Here is a 16752-nt window from a genome sequence, read left to right on the forward strand (position 1 = left end):
TTGTTTTTGAGATTTTTGGTTTTTTAGCTTTTGGACTTTCTACATCAGTGGTTGACAGACTGGTGCCAGTCACTAGTTTACCTAAGGCAATGTTTGACATCTTGTTGGTTGTGCAAAATATGCATGGGTTGGTAGTCACGGTTGTTGTAGATTGGCTCATTGGTTCAGAGGGGAATGATAGGAAAAATTTTCCACTTGCGTTTCACCGTCTTCTCTTCTTGGGTACCGGTTGGTTCTTAGGCTTTTTTTCAGCTCTGTTTGCTTTGTCGGTTCTTCACCCCAGTCTTCTACCTTTCTAGTTGCATGTGGTGGCTTGTCAGTTGCTTGCAATGCCTTACCAATTTCTTGCAGTGCTTTACCATCTTTACTTCTTTTCTTGTTGTTTTTTTTTGCTTTTGTTGGTCAGCCTACTTCCCCGTCTTCCTTTTTCTTTCGACCATGGGGCTTGCTTTGCTTCGTCCCTTGGCTTCTTATTGTTATTGACTTTCGCTCGGACTTGCACCGCTTATCTTTATTCTTGTGCTTGGCCTTGAGACGTTTATTCTTGGGTTCCTGGCATGCTGTTTCTTTTCCTTGATGTTGAATTGGTCTTCTCCATTTGGGCCACTTTCTCGCTTTTACATGCACGTTTCTTGAACTTCTTGATGGGGCCTCCTCTGTTGCTATGCCTCTTCTCATTGGGCTTTGCTATTGTGCCTAGCTTTTCTTTGGTTTCTCAGATTTTTTGGCCTTCTCTGTGTTTCTCTCTCTCTCTCTCTCTCTCTCTCTCTCTCTCTCTCTCTCTCTCTCTCTCATATATATATATATATATATATATATATATATATATATATATATATATATATATATATATATATATATATATATATATATATATATAAAACATGTGCCCACATCGAGCCAAGCAATGAGATTGGGCACTAGAGGTTAGGTCACAATAGCCTATAGAGGCAGAGGGAGCAACTACTACAAGGGGGGCATAGGGCTGCACACGCCAACAAGCCACAAGGGGAAGATGGCAATGTGGCATGTGACAATGGTGCGGGTGTTAGAGTACAGTGGAACATATAAAACGGCCTTGTAATACAAAAAGGGGGGAATTTTTTTCATAGAAAAGGATCTAAATAGTGACAAATTTTAAAAATATATTTATGCAAAGCAATGAAAAAAGAAGTGCTAATTTACATAGGATTTAAAATACAAAGGGATTGAAAATGGGTAGTGGAAGGTAGGTGCTATACTTGCCTTTTCCAATATAATCTCCCAAGGCCACAATGAGTGAATAGTACCCAAGGCTAGTTAGAAGGCAGAGGGCTCAAGGAGGTGATCTAACACTCCTTTATCTAGCCGATTCACACAGGGCAATAGATTTAGCTTTTGCTAATGTGTAGTGAAAGTAGGTAGGCTCTTCGGAGGCAGCGAGTGGCGGGTTTGATTTTTTATGGGCATTTTACTAGTTTTTCCCTATTTGAAACACTTTTTTCAAGGATAATTTCTAAGTGGGCATCAAAATATACACAAAAAATGATGTTTTATATGCATTTTTCAAAAACAAAATACTTCTGATCGTCAAAAATCAAGCCAACGAGAGGAAGGCTGAGATGGGACCTAGGCAATGGTATGTGTAATATGCATGGGTCCTAACACTAGTACTCATTAATAGATAGTGACTATTAGTCATTAATCCTACCCTTGCATTGTGAGAAAAAAAAACAGTTGAACTTTTACTTTTGAATAATACATTTAGAAATTAATTTCGAAGGTCTCCAAACTGGCAAAATTTGAGAGGTTGCAGAGGAAAAACCTTCAAATTTTAAATAATACGTTTAAATATTGAATTTGAAGGTCTTAAAACTTGCAAAATTTTGAGAGGTTGGAGAGGAAAAACCATCAAAATTTAAAATTTTACACTATTTTTGTAGTTATTATTATTTTGGGGGGGCACAATGTGTGCTGAAGGAAAATTGAAAAGTGGTTTAAAGTGAATTGCATAAGATACGAGGCAAGAGAATGATAACGACTTTTGCCAGATTTTTTTTTAAAAAAAGATAAAGACTTTTTGCCAGCGTTAGACAATGATCCTCCAACCTAGGTCGCCATCACGATACATAATCATTGAATCTTTTAGCTGCAAAACTTTCAACGGCTGCAAAACTTTGGGTACGATCCTGAGGTAGCAGTTTTGTACACATACGGTATTATTCTAATTTGTACGTATATACAGCGTACACCCTCTATCTTTACACCATGTCCCTGGTTTTTTGCGTCACGCGCGTGACAAAAATCACGAGAAATCCTGGTTGGTGGCCAATGGCTCGTGAAGCGTAGATCACGACGTTGTTTGCTCACGTACCGCTAAATTTGGTAGGATCCCCATGATCTACGTGAATTTAGCAGGAGTTTGGTGGTTTAGATGAGGGTCGCACCGCGGTACCAGCTGTCTAAACACGTGGCAGTGCAGGTTTCGCACCGCGGCACCAGCTGTCTAATAGATAACACGTGGCATGTATGCCCTTTTGTGCTGCACCATTGTTTTGACGTGTCACGAATGCAAACCTTCAAGTCTAATTTGCAAAATCTACAAGTTTTTATTACTAAACCTCTCAAAAATCACCAATTTTTACACCTTTGCACTAAAAATTTGCTGCTATTTTCTAAACTTTGAAGGTGTAATTGGTTTTTTCAAGTGCTAATGCTATAGGTGAAGAGATTTTCTAATTGTTAGAGATTTTCAAAACCCTAGTTCCTACATCAACCCTCTCCCCAAATGCTTGGCGTCTTGAGCATTGTAAAGTGGTTGCAACAACAAGTTTTTGTGCTTCACCTTCGGTCATTGCCACTTGTTTTATCGGCTATTGTGTTAAGTGGTGTCATAACAAGTTTTTTAATAAGTGAAGAATAACCTTTTTAAAATTTTTGGTAATCGCAAGCTTAACTAGATCTTCAAAAAATGCTTCAGTGACAGCTTTCGCAACTCTCGTCATGTGTTTGCAACATGGAATGATGGGACTACATGGGAACATCTAATCTGGTATTGGGCTAGCAAAACAACTTTTATGAAGCCCACTATCGCCTTGCTGTGACCCAGCTCTCATACCCTTCGTGCATGAAGTAACTAATCGTCATGTTAAAAAAAACAATGATGTAGCACAAAGATTCCATATGCCACGGTTGTTGCTAAAACTTTGGGTAGCCAATTGAGCTGTAGCTGTGGTGACTGACACGTTTTATAATCCTTTACTCTTTCCCCTCAACGTCTACGATGTCATACAAGTTGGAATAGGTGGTGCAATTGGAGTAGCCATTGGGATAGACATCGTTAGAACAAGCACCACCATGTGCATAGTAAGGTGAAACTTATATATGAAATGATCGGTTGCATTTAAACGCCTCGACCACATGAAATGTACCATGTGTGCATCGTATCATAAGTTGCACACATTGTAGTGCCAGTAGAAACATTAGCCGTCGAGAATAACCTTCGCTTGAAAGTGAAGAGCACACTTGCAATTCCGTCCACATACTCACCTCCCTCACAAATAAGAAGATCTAGCATCCATGGTGAGGATATGCAGTTCACTTGGTTTTCGGCCTGGTATTCATTATTCTCATAACAAGTTGGATTCACACTTGTTTCTACTAGCATGATCCCTCTAGCATCCATGGTGAGGATATGCCGTTCACTTGGTTTTCGGCCTGGTATTCATTATTCTCATAACAAGTTGGATTCACACTTGTTTCTACTAGCATGATCCCTCATATGCGCAAGCCTTCAAGTAATGTAGTCCCACCCCACAAGGGTTACATTGTGTCACTAAATCCTTGAATAAATTTAAAAGGTTTGGGGCTTTTATTGGTAACATCTACTAACCCTCCAAAAAATAGGTAGCACCCATCCTTTACCCCCCACATGAATAAGGTATCACCCACCCCTTGGTAGGTCCTTTGAGAACCCTCTTGAACCCTCCAAATTAATTTCGAGGGCCCTACTAACCCTTGCATAAATGAGCTGAGGGGCCATCACAATTTGCACTCGTTTTGTCTTCCTACTACTCCTAAGAATTCCTTGGTTTAAACTTTAAAATGACATAAAAGTGGAGATTAATAAAAAAGGTGTAGAGTTCCTTATATGTTCTAATTTAATTTTGGTGATTTAACGAGTAATCCACACTCCACCATTGTATGAAGCAAGCATGGATGCATGCAAGGCATTGTAGAGTCTAGACCCTTGATTTAGATGGGTGCCGTTATCATCGCCGACCAAGCATTTGACTGCTGTCCCGAATAATATATACATTCATAAATAAAAGTATGCAAATAATACATTTGTATATATGCTAAGCGGGGCCCGAGTACTTCTTTCCAGTGTGCACTGCGTGCTAGCCAGCTCTCCCCCTCTCTCTCTCTACACACCCCACACACACTCTCTCTCTATCTCGTTGATTCTTTTCTCTCTCTCTCTCTTATATTCAGAAAAGTTGTATCCTCTGCTTGCAGTCTGTATGTTTTCTCTTCTTGTCTTCAATTGCTTTGCTTTGTCATGAGAATGCTGCCAATGCTGCTGTCCTCTTCTTAACCGTAGACTTGGTAGTCTGTCGTGCTAACGCTGCTTTCCTCTTCTTAACCGAAGACTTGGTAGCCTGTCCATTAAACAAAAGCTTCAGCTTGACCTTAACTCCTCATCATTCCAGAGGCCCCCTCTCGCTTCTTTCACTTCATCTGCCCCTTAAGTTGGAACTGTACAAACTTATCCTTAACGTGCAAGGCGCTCTCTGCCTCTCTCTCTCTCTCTCTCCCTCACACACACACACAAACACGCCAATGTCTTGCTGTTCGCACTACAACCATTTTATGCCTCACCTCTGGCTTTCCATCGCCTGCATTATCTCCTTTTTGGCTTCAATTAAGCCCATTCAAGCTCAGCTTTCTGTCGATTACTACAGCAAAACTTGCCCCCAAATGGAGCAAATCATACACGGTGTAATGGTGCAGAAGCAGACGGAATCTTTTGTAACTGCAGCTGGAACGCTGCGCATTTTCTTTCACGACTGTTTTGTCCAGGTGCCCTCTCTCCCCCTCTCTTGCTTATCTACATTTCTCTCTCTTCCGTTTCCAGAAGGATTTCGAATCAACGGCCACGATTGATCTCTGGCGTGCTTGTTTTTTAGAACTCCTACGGCTGTGATTGATGATGAATTGTATATTGCAGGGCTGTGATGCGTCGGTGCTGATCGCTTCCACGCCCAACAACAAGGCTGAGAAAGATGCGAAGGATAACCTGTCTTTGCCGGGTGATGGCTTCGATGCGGTGATGCGAGCAAAGGCCGCTGTGGAGAAAGTGTGCCCTGGAGTTGTTTCCTGCGCCGACATACTCTCCATCACCACAAGAGATCTTGTTGGATTGGTAATGCGGCGCTACTTCTTTACTTCTTCTTTTTTCCTTGTGTACGTGTGAGAGATATGTATTATATTTAGCTTCATGGAGGAATGGACCCTTATTTTACTTTATTGCACGCTTCATTAGAGAAGGTATAACACACACATTATTTTTACTTTTCGAAAGCCTCTTTTTTTGAGGGGATGTAACCGAGCTCGAAGCTACACCGCTCACTTACACAACCTTACCGTCCAAACTTTATGGCTTGAATCACACAGCCTTATAGTGTCAGGGTTCGAATGAGTCGAATCCACGACCTTTTGGTTAGGATGGGTCGTGATGAGTTAAAGAACTCGAAGTACCCACAATGACTAGATCTTTTTTTGAAGAATAAGGGGTGTGCAAACTTGCTTCTAGTGGAAAGAAGCAAACTTGATTTTTGACTGGCACCCTTCCTCCTCAAAATTGTTAAGTTTCGTAAAATATAGCAAGTTTTTTTTTGTATTTTAGGCATTTTAAAGTTTTACAAGTATTTTATGGCCAAAATGCTCAAATAAGGGAGTGCCTAGCAAAAAGCAACTATGGGAGAGAAGATGCCACCTAGAATTTGTACTTCAAAACCTTTCTTGTTGCAAACTAGTTTTTTTGAAATATACACTTGGGCTTAATTTTTAAAAGTGAAAACAAAAAAGCTTATATATATATATATATATATATATATATATATATATATATATATACTATTATAGGCTCAAATTGTTTTTAGAGAAGCTCTGAACTGGCTATTGTGAAATTTCAACCGACTAAAAGCTACCTTTTTTCCAGTTCAATTCTAAAGGACCATCATCCTTTATTTATTTTTTATTGCGCGTCATGCCAGGGCATCAAATGCACTGTCAAAAGGAGACCCCTATGAAAAGGTTGATTGGTGGGCCACCGTGGGAGAGGGAGAGAATCGAGATTAAATTATGCTCTAGCCTACAACTAAGGCCCATTACACATTGCCATACCCCTACCTGTCCATGCTGATGTGGTGGGGATATCCACCGCCCATAATTCATGGGCATGCAATCTCCCCCGCCTATACATGGGGTATTGTGTAACGGGCCTAATCCAACTAGGCCATCATTAAATGCACATCGTGACAAGGCTTCAAAGAGATGGCTGGTTATTGTTAATGTTTTATGGATGCTTAGTCTAGGTAAGCATGGATGATTATTGTTAATGGTTTTATGTCTATAATAGCTAATCCCGTTGATGAATGCAGGTGGGAGGTCCTTTCTGGCCGGTGCTGAAGGGGCGTAAGGATGGGCGCGTTTCAATGGCTTCTCAGGTGGCTGGGAACTTGCCACAGCCAACCATGAGTGTGGATCAGCTCACTAGCATCTTCCAACAAAAAGGCTTCACCCGAGATGAGATGGTTATTCTTTCAGGTGGGTGGCAATTTTTGCCCGCTAAATCTTTACGCAAAACTGCCTCGTGTTTGCATTCATTTTATGAAAATTACAAAGCTTTTGGATCTACGAACATTTGTATGACGCAAAGCTATGGTTTTCTTCCTTTCTCACTCACCTAGATGCATGTGTGAAAGTAAAGTCTTCCTGTTGGAAAAGCTCTACTAAGCATTAAAGGGCATGGCTACCTATGGGGGGTTGGTTGGCAACTTTTTGATTTTGGGCAGTGGGTCCTTGGGTTGCCCCCACTTGCTGGTTGGCAACCAAGGGAAGCATGTGAACAGACATCATTAAGGATGCATTGGTTGGCAACAACCAAGGGAAGAGTGTGGACAGACTCCGCCCTACTAAACCATTAAGAATGCATGGACAAAGTCACATGCGAAGATTATTGAGAAAGTGCCAATGAGGAGTGCTCACATAACCCGATTTGTAGTGTAATTTTCTCAACTGAAATCAGAAATCCCGATTGAAATTCGACGTTGCCTTTAATCTTAAGGGATAAAATTTGTACATTTTAGTTATAATCCCAGTATTTGTATGATTTCTAGTGATTTTCAAGTCTAAATTCCAGTTAAGCCTAAGCATTGCCTTTAATTTTAAGGGTAGAAAAAAACACTGCCAATGAGACTATATGGAACAATTCTTTGTTGGGTTTGTCCATGCACCTCAAGAAGATTCACCGTGCGCAAAACTGGTAGTTACATTGTAATCTATCATGTCACTTCCTTTTTTGTATCGCAAGACTTGGTTATAAATTTACATGCCACTAGGGTAGATTCGAACCCACTACCTCCACTTTGAGTGGTAGGGGTGCTTCCACTAGGCCATAGCCCAAGGAATTGTAGCATGTGGCGTTGTTTTTCCACCACCAAGGGCCAAAAATAAAACATTCGTGCACCGCATATGAACAAGCAGTATAGAAAGGCATCGATTCTATGATGTTGGATTTTGTTGCTTGCTCTTGAGGGGAAGTTGAGGCTTAAGGGTATGTTTTTTGAGAGAGGAATTTGTGTTATGGAATAATAATGCAACTATTTGCTTGTTAGGGTTTCATCTTTAAAAAAAATCTATTAGATCCCTGGGTGGGTGGGTGTGGTCCATTAAATTTTGAATGTAGACATGTTGCATTGCCTTTTTCTTGATTAAACAATGATGAAAATACTTTTTTGGGGGCACATGCCACACACTAATTTTTTTTAATTTTTGGCAGGTGGTCACACGATAGGTTTCTCACACTGCGACCAGTTTATGAACAGGATCTACGGCAGCAGTGTGGACCCCACGATGAACAGCACCTACGCGGCGCAGCTCAGGCAAGCGTGCCCAAATGTGAACCTGGACCCTACCGTAGTAGCCTTCAACGACGTGACCACGCCCAAGAAGTTCGACAACGTTTTCTTCACCAATCTGGAGCAAGGCCTGGGCCTGCTGGCGTCCGACCAGCTCCTCTGGACGGACTCCCGGACGAAACCGACGGTCGCCAACCTCGCCCTCTCCCAAGCCAACTTTTTCAACGCCTGGGTCTCCGCCATTCAGAAGCTCAGCCTCGTTGGCGTCAAGACCGGCTCCCAAGGCGAGGTCCGCCGCCGATGCGACGCCATAAACTAGGACCCAAGCTAATACACACCTTGGATTTGGGCGGGCCTCCATTGCCTTATCCACATGCTTTCACACTACTAGTACTACTACTCAACCTTACCTCACTCGGTGTTCTCTCTAACCCATAGTGTCATCCAGACCCTTTCTCTAGATAATCTTGGTTTGTAGGCAAATTCTGAATCATTTTGCCACTCTAGCATCATAGACTTCATACTTGTTAGTTGTGAGCTCTCTAGACCACCTTGGATCCATGACTATCCATTAGTATGGATATTGCTCCCCTCTTTTAGACACTCAAATAGTCTATTCTGATGTTTCATTGATGGGATTCATTCCTCTTTGCTCTCTTTATACAACATAAATGGTTCAAATAGACTATTTGATATCTTATTTGATGGGATTCATTCCTCTTTGCTCTCTTTGTACAACATAAATGGTTCAAATAGACTATTTGATATCATATTTAATGGGTTTTTTTCCTCTTTGCTCTCTTTGTACAGCATGAATGCGAGTCCCACAATGCACACACCATTTATTGTAGCCTTATTCATTATCTTCATTAATATAGTTTTGCTTTTGCATACTCTTCAATGTTTGTGACTTATGGCTCAGTAGTTACACCTCCAATCTTCAACCTAGAGAGAGAGAGAACCCACTATTGACTATAAGGATAAGATCTTGGATGTGATGCGTGACACAAAAAATTTCATCAACCCTTTGATATCACATTCATGTGAATGTTGTCTCCTATGGATTTTAACTTTCAACCCTTTGATATCACATTTATGTGAATGTTGTCTCCTATGGATTTTAACTTTCACATTACTCTATCAAGGAAGGTTTTCATTTTAATGATACAAATGCTTGTCTTTCAACATGGGTGGCCCAACTTAAGCTCCATAAATACAAAAAGCTCAAAACTAAAAAAAGCACGGTATGGAAGACAAAGATGCCTTATGCGATAGCATATTTCACCACGTTGATTAGCGTTTTCATCTTTTTTCCCCCCTGAAGTAGTGGGGTATGGAGATTACATACCATCACTTTTCACCATGGGAGTTGGTAGTTTCGAACCCAACACCTCTATTTAGGGAGGTGAGGGTGCAATTGCTAGGCTACAACCTAGGAGGCAGCACATTTATCATGTTAATTGAGTATCTAGCAGGCTAGACCTCTCTCTCTCTCTCTCTCTCTCTCTCTCTCTCTCTCTCTCTCTCTCTCTCTCTCCACGCACATGCCCATGCATAAACATAAACATAATGTAGAAGTCGCATGGTTACATCCATTGCTTTGATTCATAAAAATGTCAAGAGAAAAGAGGGGCATAGAAGTTATCACGCTTTTTACATACATGCAAAACTTCCATTCTCTCTTCCTTACATGGCCAACACATAGATTTTACATTGTACATCCATGTTGTAGGAATCCTTGTTTCTGTAAGTAGTATTCCATCCACATCACATCTACATCCTACATATATTCATCTAGGCCTATGCTTTAATTTGATGGGTACCCATTGCAATTCCAAAATATGCATAGAATTTGTTCGGTCCCATAGGAGGCCATGCCTCCCTAGGCCATAGAGAGTGTGGCGGAAGAGGGGGTTGATGTGTTGGCAAGACAGGAGTGTTGTTGTTGCCATGAGTGTTAAACTTCGATCACATGGCCTCACCTATCCTTGCACCACCTTACCTATATGTAACAGAAGCCTATCTCTTTATAAAGTGCATTGTAATATTCTTGGGGAGTGCATTTAAAATATCCATATTTTTAATTTTAACATTTTTAAGAGAAAATTTCACCCTTCTTTTATAATATCCATGTTTTGATTTTGAATTTAAAACCCTGCTATAAATTCACAAAACTAAATTATATTAAATATTTATTTATTTGACCCCCTCTTACCGCATGTTTTGTTTAAGTCAAGATCTTACCTTAGTCTTGTGAAGCATGCATCGTTGGGTCTTGCCTTAGAGTTGCAATCTGTAACTTCCCTATGTGGGTATGCTAGCTCGTTCGTCGTGTCCTCGCTTCGTTGTCACACTGGATGCTCCTTTGCCAAAGGACTGAAGGTAGAGCTCACAATGCCTAGATGGAGGCAAAAAGAGATGGTTTTTTGTGATGATTCTCCTCACAAAAGGTGGGAGAAGAGGCTAATAGAAGAGGAGATCCTACAATCAAACCTATTCAAATAAGCATCCATTTAGCATGCAAGAATCCAATAGTATATGCAAGTAAGAAAGAAGAGGGAAGAAGGGGAGCTCACAAGTAAACTACTGCAAGGGAATGATTATGTCTTTCTTATTGTAAAAAATGATACATATGCAAATGATTAGTTTTCACACTTAGTCTAGCATGTAAAAAATCAAGAAGACGAAAGAAGGGAACCTCACAAGTAAAACTATTGTAAGGGAATGGTTCTGCCTTGCTTATTGTAAAAAATGACTAGTTTTCACACTCGGTCGGCCAAACTTAAAAATGATCTATCCTCTATTACTAGGCTTTAACAACTATGTACATGGAGTCTATAGACTTTCCCTATTTGACATGAAACATATGGTAAGGCCTCTTTATATGTTCCAGTGCCATCTTACAAAAAGGATAAGTGTCTGTTTGCACGGGTAAAATGGCAAAGCGCTTTCATGTGAAAGGTAAAATGCATGGGAAACAACATTCACATAAATGTGACATCAAAGGGTTGCTGAAAATGTATTTTGTCATGGTCGCATCACCTCCAAGACCTTATCAGTGTAGCCAATATTGGGTTCTCTCTCTCTCTCTCTCTCTCTCTCTCTCTCTCTCTCTCTCTCTCTCTCTCTCTCTCTCTCTCTCTCTCTCTTTCTCTCTCTCTCTCTATGTGATCATGTGTGCATGTGCTCTTTGTGTCTATAGACATTTTTAGGGGCTGTGGCATTTAAACCCACGTTCTATGGCATTTTTTGCAATGTGAATTTAGAAAGCTTAGTCGTTGGGGCTGTGGCGTTTAAACCCAAGTTCTATGGCATTTTTTGCAATGTGAATTTGGAAAGTTTATTAGTCCTTTCAGAATGTTTTCCAAGTACATAGAAAGAATTAAAAGCCTTCACACATGATGTAATTGCCCATACTACCTTGACTAGTACCCACATAAAAGAAAATAAAAAATTTTAAGCTGTAAAACTAGTAATAGGTACTTTTCTTTGAAAGGCTTGTATGCACTCTTCCCATCATACTCCAACCAACACATCATCATTAAAAAACAATTAAGATTCTTCTTTGATGAGAGCTCAAGTGAGCACACATTTGGGATTGATGATGCCTGCATATAGGAAAGAGTTGAAAGGAAGCCATAAATACTTAGAATTGGCAAAACATGGAATCTAAACAATTTTAAAATCAATGTAAGCCCATAAGAAAATCAAATCTTGCCAAACACTTTAAATAGGTGGAATAACGATCTATAAAGAGTATGTTATGGGTTTGCAATCTTTCAATTTATATAAGAGATTCAAATCATTGCTAGGTAGCTAAATGACAAGCCATGAATTAATCATACCATGATGCCTAGCCATGTGTCCACATGTTCTCATGCCATAAAAATTCATGCAACCTACTTATATCATAACTGCATGTGGATTAGAAAGTTACTAGTCCTAAAAGGACTGAGTTACACTTGGATATGATATTCATACCTAATGTTACATGATTTGCATGATTTTTGTCTTCTATATTATTGCATGTCATCACCTCATGTGTACTAAAAACATGTCATGTTATATATAGTATGTATTATTCCATTTCATCACCTCGTGTGTACTAGAAAACATGTCATATGGAGGCATCATATAACCTTTCTCGCTTGTAGGTAGGATTGATTTTTAACATGTAGTGGGAATACCTGAAACAACCTTCTCTTTACCATTTGCTAAGGCATTGTTGTTGAAGTAAAGCTTCATTGACAAATGTATCAATAGATATATCACTAAGGCATTGTTGTTGAAGTAAAGCTTCATTGACAAATGTATCAATAGATATATCACTAAGAAGGTGTCACTAAGAACCTGCAAAAGCATCCCATCGAGAAAACCATCGTTGTTGTCCATCCACCCCGAGCATAGTGTCTTACTCTTATGAGTTTTTTTCACTTCTGTAACTTGCTTCCCAGGCTATCTGTAGCAATCTTCACAAGCTTTATAATGTACTCTACCAATATTTGCATCCCCAAGACTTGAATGGGTGAACTGGTAGATCTAATAAGAGAAATGGGTAAGGGGTGCTTTGTTTGACCTTAAAGAATTTTGCAAGGAATATCTTTTTAACCTTTCCATGTAGATGTGGGGATACCCTGATGCCATCATAGAGGAGAGCACTGGCATGACCAAAATATAGATGCTTCTTAAGAGTCCAATTTTTTATTCTTGCTTCTTTTTCGCATACATTCTCAATTCGAGGGAGTGCATATTAATGCCATCTATGGTTTTAAGGTACCTCAATACCAAGGTATTTAAAAGTGTATGTGCCTCAATTTTAGGGAGTGCATATTAATGCCATCTATGGTTTGAAGGGAACTCAGTACCAAGGTATTTAAAGGTGTCCACTACTTCCACATTTTGACTTTTACAAAGTACTAAAGGAGGGTTTCTTTTGATGGTTTTGGCAAGCATAATTTTGGTTCTTTTGTACATTGATTATCATCCCATTATGTAAAAGCCATCATAACCAACTTTTGAGCATCCTCTGCTAAGTGAGCCAAGAGTACCACATTGATCATCATTCCACTATGTATGCAAAAGTCATTCAAAATAATCATCACTATCCTTTGGTGAGTGAGCCAAGAGTACCACATCTTCTCCATATAAGAGGAGGAGGATAACTATATTTATAATATGTGTGTTTATTGTTCAACAAATTCCAATACCATTACTTCCAATCTATCAATGTAAATTCCAAAAAGGGTCAATGAGAGAGGGAATACCTCTTTTGTTAGAATTAGGGTTGCAGGAAAGCACACAAAGCTTGGAGAAGAAGAAAACAAGAATGCACACAACACCCACTATATTAGATTGTGTCAATGTACAAAGATAAGTTAGCCCTAGGATGGGCGTATATACAAGCCGGGGGAAAAAACCTCCTAAAGAGGGGAAAAGTGCCCCGACGGTCCTAAGTGTGTTCACAAACATCACTGCCTATATATATGGCAACAAATCCCCCCCCCTGGGAGTGATGGTGTGAACGAGAGTTGGCACTCATGTATAGGGAAGTGCCATGCCCGAAGTAGATCAGTCCATAAAGGGGAGCAAGCCCAAAGCTTTGCGGAAAGCTTCATACTTCTCACGAGGAAGCGCCTTTGTGAAAAGATCAGTGAGGTTGTCCTGTGTTGGCACATATGCCAAGCTGATCTCTCATGCTGAGAGTCTCTCCCTGACATAGTGATAATGCACCTCAATGTGCTTTATGCGAGCATGAAAAACTAGGTCTCTCGCAACTGCCGATGCGCTCTGACTGTTAGTGTTGTAGATAGAGATGGCAGACTCCTGTCCAACACCCAAGTTAGCCATAAGCCGTCTGAGCCACACACACTCAACCGTAGCTATGAAAGCTGCCCTGTACTCAGCTTCACAACTAGAAGTGGCCACAGTAGGTTGCTTCTTTCTCAACCAAGATATGCATGAGCTACCGAGCATGAAACAAAAACCACTTGTGGACGCTCTTGTGTCATAGCAACCAGCCCAATCTGAGTCCGAAAAAGCATGTAAATCTGGCGACAACGATCTCCCCTTGGGATAAAACAACCCAAGATATATGGTGCCACTCAAGTAGCAAAAGATACGTTTAACTGCCTTCCAATGCTGAGACCCTGGGCTATGCATAAACCTGCTCACCTGTGAGACTGCAAACTGAATGTACGGCCTCGTAATGCATACATAAATGAGGCAACCAACAGCAGGCTGTCTGATAGAGTGTGACATCAAAGTGATCTCCAGCATCATGAAAACTCAACTTCAAACCTGTCTCCATTGGAGTAGCAAATAGGCTTGCAATCTTCAAGGCCAAATCTCATGTTAACCTATGACGGACATTGAGAGACGTACTATGTTTTAGTCATGTAATTAATTTAAATATTCTGAGTCATGGGCCGGACTTATCGGCACCATATGTAAAAGACAAAGGGATTGGGTGATCGCCGATGAGAGGCGCACCTTGAATGTCAGCAGGATAAGGGTTAGGATCGACCGGCCATGTATGGGCACCCATGTGTGAACGGCCAAGTCACCTACAAGAGTCAAATGTAACCCTAAAACTCTCATTCTCAATGTGTTGAATACAAGAGTGCTCTTGCCTTATCCTCTTGGTTTCCTTCTCCTGCGTGTATAAGAGAGAGAGAGAGAGAGAGAGAGTGAGAGAGCGATCGAGCACTGTGTAGCGGCACGGCGGCGAAGCGGCGATGGCGGCTCCTCCTTCACTGCGATGCGGGAATCCTTCACGGCGGCGGTTTTAGTGATGAGTGACACACCTTTGCATTCTGTTTGAGCTTGCTTTCCTGGTTGTATGCTTGCAGCCATTAGTGGCTCGCATACGGTGTTCGGCAAGTCCCCAGCCACGACTCGTGCGATAAAAGCGCACATTTTTGGCGCCGCTGTCGGGGAGATGCCCTGCACCAAGCTCCAGTTTGCAGCTCGGGCTGCTGCGTGAAGTGAAATTTACACTGTAGAACAGGCGACTGTGTGTTTGTTGTTGAGGTGTTTTCGTGTTCTGCAATCTGTTTCTGCAATTTGTCTTCTGCAATTCTGTTTCTTCTGTTATTTTTTTGAAAAAAGGAAAAAGGCAAAAAAAGAGAAAAATTAAATTTAAAAAAAAAACAAACAAACAAACGTGTGGAGAGGAAAGAGATTTTTTATGTGGAGAAAAATTTTTTGAAAAGAAAAAACCCCAATTGACCCCGACCCCGGCCTCGGTCTTTTGATATATATATATAGGGGAGTGAGCCTCCATAGCTTTCTTTCAAGTGAGAGCTTAAGGGAAGTGGAGCTCTATATGTAGCCCACCCCCCGAGGAGTGAAGTGAGCATGTGGGATAAAGCCTTCACCCTTTCCTCCACAAGCAAATAGGCCTGCACCCCTTCCCCCACAAGGAAACAGACTGTTTTGAGGACCACAGGAGCTCTGGATAGGTGAACACGATGCTGTAAAGCACACTAGGACCCTTTAAACGATACGCTCGTCTCGAGCTATCACATGCCCTAGTTCAGGTTCGACCATAAGTAAGGGGGTTAGAAACGGGTTAAAAACAATATAAAAGCAAGTAAAAACGGGGTGCGAAACACCTAAGAAACCACTTGGGTGGGCTTCAAAGGTAGTCACCAACGCCCGTAGGGTACCCACGTCACATGCATCTACGCTCTGGTCGGGTACTAGAGCCTGAGCCACTAGAAAGCGTTTCAGTTTACGCAGACTCATACCATCCCTCCACGTTGGCATCTTGGCCTTCAGTTGGAACCCAGGGAAGTGCAACCCAAGATCCACGATAGCGGATAGTGACTCGTCCTCTGATTCAGAAGCCATGGAGGGTCACCCTACCAAGAACCCTGAGGAGACAAGCCAAAACATGCCAATTTGGGCCCCACAACCCGGATCTAGCATGTTTAGTCGTCTAATAGAGACCTTTAGTCGAGCTACATGCTCTGAACATGCGACAAGTGAAGTAAATGAAGAAGGAGAGGTAGTTGATTCGCCATTCACATCTTATGTAGACCCTACCCTCCCAAAGAGTGTCCATGTGGATATTCTACCCACTTTGTTTAATGAGGGCCCTACTGAGCTACCACCTTCTGACGCGCTTCCTAAAGTAGAGGTCCCTAGAAGTCAATCCATAAGAAGTGACATTGCGTCCACTTCAAGAGAACCATTTGGCACTCCAAGTCTAGATGGGATATTTCTCAATCTACACACAGAGACTCTAACTGACCTATACACAGGTTACACATACCATGTAGGTTGGTTAGAAGTCATACGATCTACATCTAGCGCCACTAATCTAGAGGAGCAACAAAAAATGATATGTGAGGTTATTCATAGAATTATCCAAATTGAGAGGCAAAATAGGGGAGTGAACCTAGTTTCCACTGGCCCTATGAGATTTTTGGATACGGGCAAGGCCAAACAACCAACCCTATCACAATTTAGGTTGGTTAGAAGTCATACGATCTACATCTAGCGCCACTAATCTAGAGGAGCAACAAAAAATGATATGTGAGGTTATTCATAGAATTATCCAAATTGAGAGGCAAAATAGGGGAGTGAACCTAGTTTCCACTGGCCCTATGAGATTTTTGGATACGGG

General features: G+C 41.1%; 1 protein-coding gene across 1 annotated transcript; it reads left to right on the top strand.

The window, feature by feature from the left end:
• Positions 1-4485: 4485 nt before the first annotated feature.
• Positions 4486-8823, top strand: LOC147606672 (peroxidase 63-like). The gene is made up of 4 exons (XM_086792057.1): positions 4486-5061; positions 5210-5404; positions 6645-6810; positions 8045-8823. The coding sequence occupies exons 1-4, from the start codon at positions 4822-4824 to the stop codon at positions 8440-8442; spliced, it is 999 nt and encodes a 332-aa protein (XP_086648183.1). The 5' UTR covers positions 4486-4821; the 3' UTR covers positions 8443-8823.
• Positions 8824-16752: the final 7929 nt, after the last annotated feature.

This window comes from Cibotium barometz, chromosome 57 (assembly GCF_041138505.1).
Source record: "Cibotium barometz isolate CiBa-2024 chromosome 57, ASM4113850v1, whole genome shotgun sequence".
Taxonomy (NCBI): domain Eukaryota; kingdom Viridiplantae; phylum Streptophyta; class Polypodiopsida; order Cyatheales; family Cibotiaceae; genus Cibotium; species Cibotium barometz.